The sequence below is a fragment of the Rhinopithecus roxellana genome, chromosome 5, assembly GCF_007565055.1.
Source record: "Rhinopithecus roxellana isolate Shanxi Qingling chromosome 5, ASM756505v1, whole genome shotgun sequence".
NCBI classification, from domain to species: domain Eukaryota; kingdom Metazoa; phylum Chordata; class Mammalia; order Primates; family Cercopithecidae; genus Rhinopithecus; species Rhinopithecus roxellana.
Window position 1 is genome coordinate 126,105,692 of NC_044553.1, and position 13,168 is coordinate 126,118,859.

Consider the following 13,168-nt stretch of genomic DNA (forward strand, 5'->3'; position numbering starts at 1 on the left):
TGTCACTTCTCCAAGGATTCCTTCTAGTGTAGAATGGCATTGAGAGACCGAGTCTGGGTGTGCCCGGGCTCACTGTTCTCGGGGGTCCTTGTTTCCAGGTACTCTCAGTGGTCGGGGTGAGCACATCTCCGCATGTGGACTGTCCAAGCTTCCTGTGGCTGCCACATGCGGGGTGGCTTAAAGAATAGAAATCTGGGCCAGGTGCGGTGGCTCAAGCCTGTAATTCCAGCACTTTGGGAGGCTGAGGCGGGTGGATCATGAGGTCAGGAGATCGAGACCATCTCTGGCTAATACGGTGAAACCCTGTCTCTACTAAAAAATACAAAAAACTAGCCGGGCGTGGTGGCGGGCGCCTGTAGTCCCAGCTACTCAGGAGGCTGAGGCAGGAGAATGGCGTGAACCCGGGAGGCGGAGCTTGCAGTGAGCTGAGATCCGGCCACTGCAAAAGGTGTTTTTTTTTTTTTTTTTTTTTTTTGAGACGGAGTCCGGCTCTGCCGCCCAGGCTGGAGTGCAGTGGCCGGCTCTCAGCTCACTGCAAGCTCCGCCTCCCGGGTTGACGCCATTCTCCTGCCTCAGCCTCCCGAGTAGCTGGGACTACAGGCGCCCGCCTCGTCGCCCGGCTGGTTTTTTGTATTTTTTAGTAGAGACGGGGTTTCACCGTATTAGCCAGGATGGTCTCGATCTCCTGACCTCGTGATCCGCCCGTCTCGGCCTCCCAAAGTGCTGGGATTACAGGCTTGAGCCACTGCGCCTGGCCTAAAAAGATTTTTAAAATTAGCTGGGTGTGGTAGCACACCCCTGTAGTCTCAGCTACTTGGAAGGCTGACATGGGAGAATCACTTGAGCCTGGGGAGGTCTAGGCTGTAGTGAGCCGTGATTGTGCCACTGCACTCCAGCCTGAGTGACAAAGCAAGACCTTGTCTCAAAATAAGAAAGAATTGCTCATTTTTACCACCATAAAACACAAACCTACCAAATATAGTTCAGTATTTGTTATCAATTTTTTGCCTTTAGGTTGAGAATAGTAAAATATTGTGTTTAAAATTATGTAGCCAGGTATGGTGGCATGCACCTGTAGTCCCAGCTACTCAGGAGGCCGAGGCACGAGAATCGCTTGAACCCAGGAGGCGGAGGTTGCAGTAAGCTGAGATTGCACCACTGCACTCCAGCCTGGGTGACAGAGTGAGACTCCATCTCAAAATAAGTAAATAAATAAATTTCGTCTCAAATTAATAAAAAATAAAATTTTGGGGAATGGTAGAGTAACAAGGTATAGATTTATTCTTTCTCCTTAAGTGAAAAACTGGACAGAACTTATGGATCAACTGTTTTCAGACTCGGACCTCTCGCTGAGGGGAGGGAAGCAGGTGAGGTGAGCCCTGCGATCTTCCTGGCTTTCCATCCAGAAGCACTTTCTGGACCAAGTTCAGAGAGGAACAGTCCAAATACAGCTTGGAAGTTCCTGCTTGGTAGAGGGGACAAATTGGAACTTAGGGAAGCTGAGGCAGCTGGGATTTGCAGGGTGGAGTATGAGAGAGGAGGGAGCTTAACAGAAACAGCTCCTGAAACCACGTGGGCGTCCCATAGCCTTTGCTTGAATACTAAACTGTGCGTGTGCCAGGGAGCTGTTAGCTGAATGATTCTCAGCACTCACACAAGGCCAGGAGGCTTCTGACTTCCTACCAGCAAGAAGAATGGGACCCTCTTGCGGCTGGGCAGTGGCTCACGCCTGTAATCCCAGCACTTTGGGAGGCCAAGGCAGGCAAGTTACTTGAGGTCAGGAGTTTGAGACCGGCCTGGCCAACATGGTGAAATTCCACCTCTACTAAAATTACAAAAATTAGCCAGGCGTGGTGGCAGGTGACTGTAGTCCCGGCTACTCAGGAGGCTGAGGTGGGAGGATCACTTGAACCCAGGAGGTCAAGGCTGCAGTAAGCCGAGAATGCGTGACTGCACTCCAATCTGGGTGACAGAGTGAGACTGTCTTTAAAAAAAAAAAACCCTGTTCACTGGAGATGCCAGAGGTACTGAATTATGCCCACCTCCAGAAGTGCCAAAAATGCGTCATGACAAGATCCAGCAGATTGACAAGTCAACTGCCTGTCCCCCAAGACACTCAACTCTCTCTCTCCTTTTTTCTCCCTATTCTTGCCATTCTGGACTTCAGTTAGATGTATGTTAGACCTTCTCATTCTGTTCTCCACGTCCCTTTGTTGCATTAGTTTTCCTTTTTTTTTTTTGGAGACAGAGTTTCGCTCTCATTGCCCAGGCTGGAGTGCAATGGCGTAATCTTGGCTCACTGCAACCTCCACCTCCTGGGTTCAAGCGATTCTTCCTGCCTCAGCCTCCCGAGTACCTGGGATTACAGGCATGCGCCACCATGCCTGGCTAATTTTTGTATTTTTAGTAGAGACAGGGTTTCACCATGTTGGTCAGGCTGGTCTTGAACTACTGACTTCAGGTGATCCACCCGCCTCGGCCTCCCAAAGTGCTGGGATTACAGGCGCGAGCCGCCGTGCTGCGCCAACACTCTCTGAAAGACAGGAACAAAGTCAAGATGTGCAACATGACGCTGAAATGCCCAGCGCCCAATCAAGATTTACTAGATATGCCAAGAACCAGGAAAATGTGACCCATAGCCTGGAGAAACGTCACTCTACAAAACAGACTCAGAAATGACAGAGATGATGGAATTTGCAGACAAGGATGTTAAGTCAGCAGCTATGCGTGTGCTCAAGGGTTCACAGCAAAACAGTGCGGAGATAAATGGATGTTACATAAAATGATCCAGTGAATTAAAGCCGAAATGCAGTACCTGGAATGAAAAATTACTTGTTGGGCCGAATTTCAGAGTAGACTTTGCAGGAACTGAGTGAGTTCGAGATTATAACAATGGAAACTAGCTGAACTGAAGCACCAAAAGAAACAAGTGATGAAAAAAACGAGAAGGGCCTCAGCAAACTGAGAGACAAACAGCGATTCGAATATGCCTGTGATTGGAATCCTAGTCATAGGTGGTGGGTGGGCAGAAAAGATTTCAAAATTAATGCCCTTGAATTTCCCAGATTTGATGAAAACGATAAACCTACAGATACAAGAAGCTCAATAAACCTCAAGCAGGATCAACACAAAGAAAAAAAGCTGCTGTTGGGCCCAGCACTGACCAGGTCAAAATAAGGCTAGAGCTGAACCTCAGTTTACCTGAGACACAGCAGTGGGGGCTTGGGATATTGGTGCTGAAACTTAGTTTTCCTCGTAGGGGACTGCAGTGACCTTGTCAAACTGCGACGTCTGAGGGCACAGTCCTCCACAAGACTGCCTTTGCTGCAGACGCCAGCCACACATTTGGGGTCCCCGGGGCCACCCTCACTTCTAACCAGCAGGTTGCAGTTCTGGATCCACCCTCCCCAGCTCCTCAGGTGACAGGTCCGCAATACTCACTGAGCGTGCCCTAATACGGTTACAGTCAGTTGGAGGAAAGGATGCATGTTGGAAGGACGTGCAGGGCAAAGTGGGAGGTTTCCATGTGCAAAGCTTTCCCTGTCCTCAGGGACGCATCACCTTCCGAGCCCCGAGGGGCGACAGTCCTCAGGGTACCAGCCAGGGGCGCTCACTTGGGCTGCAGTGTTCAGTTTTTGTTGGGGTTTTGTGGCATGGACACAGTTGACTGAATCACTGGCCGTGTGGCTGAGCCTCCCGGGAGGTCGGCTGAGTTCAGGCGCATGCAGCCCCAGGCCTCTAACCCCATGCTGTCTTTTGGTGTGGCCAGGCCCGTGTGGAGTCATCTTGCTGGCATAAAGTCAGGTGTGGCCCCGTGATACCAGTCATTCCTGTCACTCAGAAGTGAGGATGTAGAGACTGCCTCCTAGAACTGCGCCAGAGGCCGCCAAATCCTACCAGGAGTCAGTCAGCATGTAAACTTGATGAAGAAGTTGTAGAAATGTATTATTTAGAAATATACAGACTGAGTGGCTGGGCGCAGTGGCTCACGCCTGTAATCCCAGCACTTTGGGAGGCCGAGGCGGGTGGATCACAAGGTCAGGAGATCGAGACCATCCTGGCTAACACGGTGAAACTCCGTCTCTACTAAAAACACAAAAAATTAGCCGGGCGAGGTGACGGCGCCTATAGTCCCAGCTACTCGGGAGGCTGAGGCAGGAGAATGGCGTGAACCCGGGAGGCGGAGCTTGCAGTGAGCCGAGATTGTGCCACTGCACTCCAGCCTGGGCAAGAGGGCGAGACTCCGTCTCAAAAAAAAAAAAAAAAAGAAATATAGAGGCTGAGCGCAGTAGCTCACACCTGTAATCCTGGCACTTTGGGAGGCCAAGGCAGGCAGATCGTTTGAGCTCAGGAGTTCAAGACCAGCCTGGCCAACATGGCAAGACCCCGTCTTGTACATGTCTAAAGTACAAACATTAGCCAGGCATAGTGGCCTGTAGTCCCAGATACGAGGCTAAGGTGGGAAGATGACTTGAATCCAGGAGGTTGAGGCTGCAGTTAGTCAAGATCACACCACTGCACTCCAGCCTGGGTGACAAAAAAAAAAAAGAAATATATATATATATAATCTATACATATAGATTATAAATGTGTATATATAATTATCTCTACATAGAATAAGGTGTATTATATCATGTATCATATACTAGTATTTTGATTAAAATTTTAAATAATACTATAGAGAATAATTGCATTACTTCAACTGTATCTGAGTTGTATCATAGACAAAATAAATTAAGGCCTGCTTTCTACATCTAACCATCATTTTAAAAATTCTAAGCAGAGAAAACATTGTGTTCTAAGCAGACGTAGAAAAGCCTTCTGTAGGCCAGGGGCGGTGGCTCACGCCTGTAATCCCAGCACTTTGGGAGGCCGAGGTGGTTGGATCACCTGAGGTCAGGAGTTCAAGACCAGCATGACCAAAATGGAGAAACCCTGTCTCTACTAAAAATACAAAATTTGCCAAGTGTGGTGGTGGCACATGCTGGTAATCCCAGCTCCTCGGGAGGCTGAGGCAGGAGAATCGCTTGAATCTGGAAGGCGGAGGTTGTGGTGAGCCGAGATCACACCACTGCACTCCAGCCTGGGCATCAAGAGTGAAACTCCATCTCAGGAAAAAAAAAAAGAAAAAAGCCTCTTGTAACATAAGTGGCATCATATCCTGGCGCTTGGCTCCCTGCATGGATTTGTATTCTGATTTTTTATTTGCTGTCCTCTCCTGCACACCCCCCGTCACCATCGGAGGTGGATGGAGGCTGACGGGTGTGCTGTGGTTTTGCAGGTGTGCTGCTGTCAAGGGTGTGAGCAGTGCCCAGGAATCTCTGGGAAATGGGGTTCCCTCTTCTGAGCATCACCCTGACCGTGGCGCCTCCTGATGGAATGTACTTCCTGGAACGAGTGTAAGAACACAGGCGCAGGGACACACAGACATGCACACATCCTCTTGCAGACACATGCAGATAACATCTCCATGCATGGACTCAAGCAGATGCAGGTGCACAGAGACATGCAGACAGATATGCACGCCAAGCACGGAGGGCTGTGGCACCCAGGGATGTTGGCATACTGATGGCACAGGGATTTAGGATCCGTTTGGAAAGGCACACCCAGCAGTGCCGCAGTAGGTGGTCAGGGGGCCTGGCAGCTGCTGCTCTGCCCAGCACGTCCTCTTGGATGCACACATTCTGTGTGGCAGCAATATTTCCACACTTACATCTGTTTCCATTTCCTGAAGTGGAATATGAGTTAATCAAGTGCTTGGAATTACATACAGCAAATCCACAAATTTTTCTTTCTTTGCAGAAGTTGTGTGTGTTTAAACGAGCCCTTCCGATTTGAGAGCCTTGGCTAAGTTTGATGTTTCTGCTTGAAGATGGACACGTGATTTTAAGTGGCCCCTAATCCATTATCAAGACACAATCTCTTGACTCATCGCGTGGGTTACAAATCCCTAAGTGTCCCTGTCGTCCCTGCTGGTGTGTCACTTGTGATCTGAACCCCTGGGGCATCGCTGTTCTTGTCGCAGGCGGCTGTCCCACCATCCTCGCCATGTCTGGAAGTGCAGCAGAGCCCACGAGCTACCTGAGGTTTGCACTGGGCTCGAGGCGGCTCTGGTATCACAGACCCAGCCCCAGGTGCTCCTGCTGTGGCTCCTGAGCCTTGGGTGCATGTATCATGTTTGAGTCTTGATATCTCCTTCGTTCTATGGTTTTCGATTCACTAGAATTTTCCTATTTGATGACTGTATCAGTTGACTGGGAGGAAGATTTAGTAGGCGGATTATGGAGGACTTCTGAATTTTAAAGAACTATTGTTAAATTTGGTTTCTTTTTCTTTCTTAAATCTTTCTTGTTTAGGTTTGTTCGGACAGTATTACCATTTTCTCAGGAATTTCAAAGAGATAAGCAGCCGAATGCACAACCCCAGTATCTGCATGGATCCAAGGTAGGCTCCGGTGTGTTCCTCTTACGAGCTGCAAGTTCACAGTGAAGCATGTTTTGAAGTGTAGTTTGATCAGTTTGGTTGCCGTGACCTAAATGTATTGCGCCGTGTATAAAATATTGTTTTTTTCTTCCATTCTATTAGCATCTTCCTGAAACGTAGCAGTAATTTAAAACAAAAACCAGCCAACCAACCCAAAAAAGCGCTCACCTAGAACTAGCATGCATATAGTGCTGGGACTGCTCTGGCCTTGAGATAGGTGTCAGGCTGGGCCTGGCCTCATTCCCGGCACAAACACGAGTGAGATTGTTGAAAGATTCCAGGTTTAAAAGCATCAAGCTGAGAAGACAAGTGGAAGAGGCTCAGGTGCGTTCCTGATACAAGGAGGCCCAGGCCAGCTGTAAGGTCTGACGCCCAGAGGGAGGAGCTGAGCTAGGAGGGTGAGCCCAGGGAGGGTCTAACATCTAGAAACAAGGATGTCAGCCTGCGCCTGGAGGGCGGAAACCCGGAGCACCTGGGTCTACCATGTGTGAGATGGGACGATGTCCACGCTGGGGGAGGCTGGGCTTATCACAAGTCTGAGGTTTTTTTTTTTTTTTTTTTTTTTTTTTTGAGACGGAGTCTCGCTCTGTCCCCAGGCTGGAGTGCAGTGGCACGATCTTGGTTCACTGCAAGCTCTGCCTTCCAGGTTCACGCCATTCTCCTGCCTCAGCCTCCTGTCAGCCTCCCAAGTAGCTGGGACTACAGGCGCCCGCCGCCACGCCAGGCTAACTTTTCTTTGTATTTTTCAGTAGAAATGGGGTTTCACCGTGTTAGCCAGGATGGTCTCAATCTCCTGACCTTGTGATCCGCCCACCTCGGCCTCCCAAAGTGCTGGGATTACAGGCATGAGCCACCGCGCCCGGCCACAAGTCTGAGTATTATTAATGGCTAGTTTCTTCATGTTTCAAGCACCCCTAGGATTTAGTAAGGAAAATATAAACACTGTAGCAAAGAAGAGAGATGAAATGAGCAGACACACCAAAAAAATAGAGCAGAGCAAATACAAGCAGGTCCCCAGCCTCACTGGAGCTGGGAAAGGAACAATGATGGTGGCAAGGGCCAGCGGGCCCCAGGATGAGGGCAGAGGACCCCGCTTCACTGTGAAGAGCGGAACCGTCCTCCCCGCTGAGCCGCGGTGTCCCCGGGCCCCATGGTGAGGCAGGCTGCCAGCACTCGTCAGTAAGTGTCCTCGCTGGTAGGAAGGAAGCGGGGACAGTCACAGGACATTATCTCCCCCATCTGCCAAATGCCTGGAGCCGGGATGGGGAGGGCCCAGGCCCTGCTGCTCGCACCCGCGCTGCAGCTGGAGGCTTTCTGAGGCACTGGCCAGATCTGAGCGGTGGGAACAGTTTCCCACTCATTCCTTTCTAACCCTCTGCTCTTCAGAGCGAGATCTTCTCACTGCAGTCCTCTGGGCGCCTTCCTTCTCCTTGCGGAGCGGTGCCTTGAACCTGGCAGGAGCACAAGCGTCTACACCTGGGAAACCTCAGACACCCGAATCAGGGCTTTGGTTTTTGGTGGACCCAAGCCTCGGCATAGGCTGCCTGTCTCTCCTGCCCCTGAAAAGAGCAAGTGTGGGCTGGGGGCGGCCTTTTTATGGCAGTCAGCATCCCTGAGCGGGGGAGACAAGTCATCTCTGACCTGTGGGCAGTGATGTGATGAAGGGATGTGAGAGGCCTCTTTGGGAAACGGGGCGCATGTGGACCAAGGGTGACTATGTAAACATTATGTCCTTGAAAATATGGTTTTTTTTTTTGTTTTTGAGATAGAGTCTCACTTTGTTGTCCAGGCTGGAGTGCAGTGGCGCAATCTCGGCTCACTGCAAGCTCCGCCTCCTGGGTTCGAGTGATTCTCCTGCCTCAGCCTCCCGAATAGCTGGGATTACAGGTGTGTGCCATCACGCCTGACTAATTTTTGTATTTTTGGTAGAGACGGGGTTTCACCATGTTGGCCAGGCTGGTCTCCAACTCCCGACCTCAGGTGATCCGCCTGCCTCGACCTCCCACAGTGCTGGGATTACAGGCGTGAGCCACCGCACCCGGCCAATCTTTAGTGTTTTAGGGGTTATTTTTTAGCAATGCTATGATGGCAATTGAAAACAAAATACAATTCAGATCCTCCCTAGGGTGCAGATGTTTGAAGGTAGTGGGCTCTCGCCTGTTACTAAGACAAGATTAAAGGCGGGGGTGGGGGGCGGCCTTGCCTCCCTTAGGGAGAAAAATGCCAGGGCTGGGAGCCTCGCTGACACAGTGTGGGCCAGGGTCGCCAATGCCTGGGGAACATGGGACAGGCTCATTCCATCATTGCACACTCCACGTTCCCGAGGCTGTTGGCCGGTGCTGCCTCCACAGTGCCCCTCCACCGTGCCCCTCCACCGTGTCCCTCCACCCTGCCTCTGTCTTTAGCGCCTCCTAATAGCTGTGAAACTGGGAGTGGACACACAGTGTGTGTGATTCTGGATTTCGTGCGGCTGCATTGGTCCAGACAGGTACCGGGGTGCCAAGAATGCAGTGACCAGGCCTCTCCTCTATGGGTCAGGGCGGGGTGCATGCCCAGGCAGGAGGATGCCACAGCTGTTACGGGGCTGCCCCTTACTTCCCGAAGCCCTGTGGGTGGTTAAGAACTCACCTCCATTCTGCTCCACGTGGAACTCCCATGTTCTTTCTAGCAAGGACTGAAGTTGACCTTTTTTCTTTTTTTGAGATAGAGTCTCCTCTATCTCCAAGGATAGAGTGCAGGGCGTGATCTCGGCTCACTGCAACCACCACCTCCTGGGTTCAAACAGTTCTCCTGCCTCAGCCTCCCAAGTAGCTGGGATTAGAGGCGCCTGCCACCACGCCCGGCCAATTTTTTGTATTTTTTTAGTAGAGATGGGGTTTCACCATGTTGGCCAGGCTGGTCTCGAACTCCTGACCTCAGATGATCCACCCACCTTGGCCTCCCAAAGTGCTGGGATTACAGGCGTGAGCCGCTGGTAGCGCCTAGTTGAAGCTGACTTTTATGCAATAATTAGTTATACTCAAAAGGATGTTTCTTTAAAGGATTAGAATAAGTGTTCTGATGCTTCTGAAAGTAAAATATAGTGTTTTACCTTTAGAACTGAGAGAAATGTTATTTTAGAAGATAGGACCAGAAAGTTTGACAAGTAAGAGTAATTTCTGGCTGGGTGTGGTGGCTTATGCCTGGAATCCCAGCACTTTGGGAAGCCGAGATGGGCGGATCACAAGGTCAGGAGTTTGAGACCAGCCTGACCAATGTGGTGAAGCCCCGTCTCTACTAAAAATATAAAAAAAGTTAGTTGGACGTGGTGGCGTGTGCCTGTAATCCCAGTTATTCAGGAGGCTGAGGCAGGAGAATCGCTTCAGCCTGGGAGGCGGAGGTCGTGGTGAACCGAGATGGCGCCACTGCACTCCAGCCTGGGAGACAGAGCAAGACAGTGTCTCAAAAAAAAAAAAAAAAGAATACTTTCTTGGGTCTCTATGAACTAAAAGATGTGCTGTGAGCTTCTCTTGACTTTGAAATTTTTAATCCCTGTTTTAGGCATAACAATAAAATAAGTTTGTCACTCTCTGATAAAGAGGGAGGTGTTTGTGCATAGAGGGCACGGGGCAGAGAGTCTCCTTTCCCACCCTCCTCTGGAGAGGACAGCTGTGGAAGCAAGGGAAGCGGGCCAAGGGTAGGCAGGCGACCTGGCTGCGTGGGGCCGTGCACCTGCGGTTCTGATGGATCGACCTGGAAGGGGCCTCCTGGGGTTGCTTTCTGAGATCCCAGGATAGCACTGTGGTGACATCCTTGCTGCCCAGTGTGTCTGTGTGCCCTTCGTGGTGTTAAAGGCTCTTGACACACATTTTTATTCTCCAGGATCTTCCTCTGGGAGTGCGGGCAGGCACTGTTGCTTCCATTAAGACGCAGACATGAGCCCGCTGTTCCAGGGTGGTGGTGCAGGGTGCACGGTGGCCTTGAGTCAGCCCCACACCGCCAGAGCACCCTGCTCTCCTGTGTGCCTGGGCACCACCTCAGGGATGGCTCCAGGGAACGGGCACCTGGGGGCGTTTGCAAAGCTGATGCTCTTTTGGAGGGAAAGAAGGATTTGATGATGTGAATTTGATTTTTTTAATTCAACTATTTGCAACTGAACTTGAACCTTGCTGTTAGAGATGTCTGCCTCCATTTCAGAAACTCTGTTTGTGTCATTTTTATTACAACCTAAACCAGTATTTTTTTTTTTTTTTTTGAGACAGTCTGTCCCCTAGGCTGGAGTACAGTGGTGTGATCTTGGCTCACTGAAACCTCTGGTGATTCTTGCGCCTCAGCCTCCCGAGCAGCTGGGATTACAGGTGTGCACCACCATGCCTGGCCAATTTTTGTATTTTTAGTCGAGACAGGGTTTCACCATGTTGGCCAGACTGGTCTCGAACTCCTGACTTCAAATGATCTGCCCACCTCAGCCTCCCAAAGTGCTGGAATTAAGGCATAAGCCACTGCGGCTGGCCATAAACCACTGATTTTTTTTTTTTTTTTTTTTGAGACAGGGTTTTGCTTTGTCACCCATGCTGGATTGCAGTGGCACAATCACAGCTCACTGAAACCTCTGCCTCCCAGGCTGGTCGCGAACTCCTGAGCTCAAGCCTCGGCCTCCCAAAGTGCTGGGAATGTGGGCGTGAACCACTGTGCCCAGCCCTAAATCAGTAATTTTCTATTAGATTATTTAGACATATACAAGTGACATTGATGTTGACCACCACCCACTCAAAGTATCCACCCAGAAAAAAGGCTGGATACTCAAAACAGATGATGTCTGAGTTTGAGTCAATGTGCTTGCAGCAGACAGCCTTTGTACTCACAAGCACTCACGCGTGCCATGTGCGCTTGCTTCTGCTGCAGTATGAGGCACAGTGTATGTCTGTGTGATTATGGAATACACAGGAATCCACTCAAAAAACAGATGAGTGCTTTTTTTTATGAATAGTGAAGTAGGGCTAGTATCTTGCAGGAATAAAATTAACTTAGATGAGGGACGCATTTATGCAATGTTATCTTTTTGGTTCTTGGTCATGTCACCACTTACAGCATGCCTGCTTCTCAGCAAGACACCCTTTTGAGCACATTGCTAGTATTCTTTCTCTCTCAAGTAAGGTTGTCCCCAGTTCACAGATGAAGGCTCATAGTGTCATGAAAGTTAGAGAACCCAAGTCGCACGACTGGTGAGTCCAGAGCTGGCTCTGTGTGGTGTGACCCACCTCCTCTGCTTGTCGAACGAGGCTGGAGTCTCTATCAGGCATGGGCCGCAGAGGCTGTCTTGAACCGAGCTGTGTGACTGGACGTCCAGAGTGCTTCCTCTTCTGAGCTTAAGTCTTGTACAGCACCGTGTTTGTGACGGTCCCCTTCCCCAGAGGTGGTGCCTCCTCCCACTCCCCTGAGGAGTTAAGTCACATCTGCTGTTTGTTACCCGAGCTGTGTTGTCTGTCGGATGTGTCATCTTTGGGGTGAGTTGAGTCTACTGGGAAACGGGACACTGAGACCATGTGTTCATTGAGTGATGCCTCCTCTACCAGCCGTCATCCTGAGCCAGTCAGGGCGGGTCTGAGAATGAATTCTCTCACTTGTAACATGAGGTCATTAGCTTTCACTAATGACTTTCATGTTCTTCTTTTCAAACATTGAACCTGTTATCAACCAAAAATATTACACAGAATCCCAGCACATAAAGCCCAGGGTGCTGCTCTGAGGAGAGGATGGAAGGAGAGTGTCTGGGCTGAAGATCTGTAGATGGTTTCTTCAAGGTTGCAAGGGGCTGCAGGGCTTGGGCCTGGGACAGACACTGGGTGGGGTTTCTGTCCTTCCGTGTTATCTAATCTGGTCACTGTAGGATTTTATAATCAGTTTTGGCTCTTTGTTTTGGGGGGGTCTCATGACCCTCTACACATCTGATGATCCACTAGAAGGACTCACAGAACTCAGTCTCACAGCTGCAGTTTATTCCAGCAAAGGGGTACAAAGCAGGATCAGTAACGGAAGCAGACAGATAGGTGGAGGCTGGAGAAAGCGGGAGTGGCTGTATTAATATAAGATAAAGTCAACTTCAGAGCAAGGAATATTGCCAGGGAGATTACATCATAATAAGAGTCAAACCACCACCAAGAAAGCATAGCAGTGCTAAATGTTGATGCATCAAACAGCAAGGCTTATATATTTGAAGGAAAGACTAACAGAAGTAAAAGGAGAAGCGAACAATTCCACAGTTACAGTTGGGGATTTCAACACTCCTTTTAGTAACTGACAGAACAAGTAGACACAAAATCAGCAACAGTAAAAAAGAACTAAACACCACCATCGACCAACAGGATCTAACTGACATGTGTAGGATACTCTACCCCACAACAGCAGAATATATCCATTTTTCAGATTCCCATGAAACATTCACCAAGACAGACCATACCCTGGGCCATAAAACTCACCTCAACAACATTTAAAGAACTGAAATCCTATGGAGAGTGTTCTCCAACCACAATGAATTCAAACCAGAAACCAATAACAAAAAGATAACAAAAAACTCTATATGCTTGGAAATTAGCACACTTAAATAATCCTTGAATCAAAGAGGAAGTCTCAAGGGAAGTTAAAAAATACATTGAGGCTGGGTGCGGCGGCTCATGCCTGGAATCCCAGCACTTTGGAAGGCCGA

The 13,168-nt window shown here is 49.6% G+C and overlaps 1 protein-coding gene across 6 annotated transcripts in view; it reads left to right on the top strand.

Annotated features, from left to right (window-relative positions):
* Nucleotides 1-13,168, top strand: part of CYFIP1 (cytoplasmic FMR1 interacting protein 1) — a 110,520-nt gene that overhangs the window by 78,556 nt on the left and 18,796 nt on the right. For all 6 annotated transcript variants that reach the window (XM_030930318.1, XM_030930320.1, XM_030930315.1 and 3 more), the window contains one exon: nt 6,357-6,444. In XM_030930318.1, the coding sequence (XP_030786178.1) occupies nt 6,357-6,444 (88 nt within the window). The remainder of the gene's footprint in view (nt 1-6,356; nt 6,445-13,168) is intronic.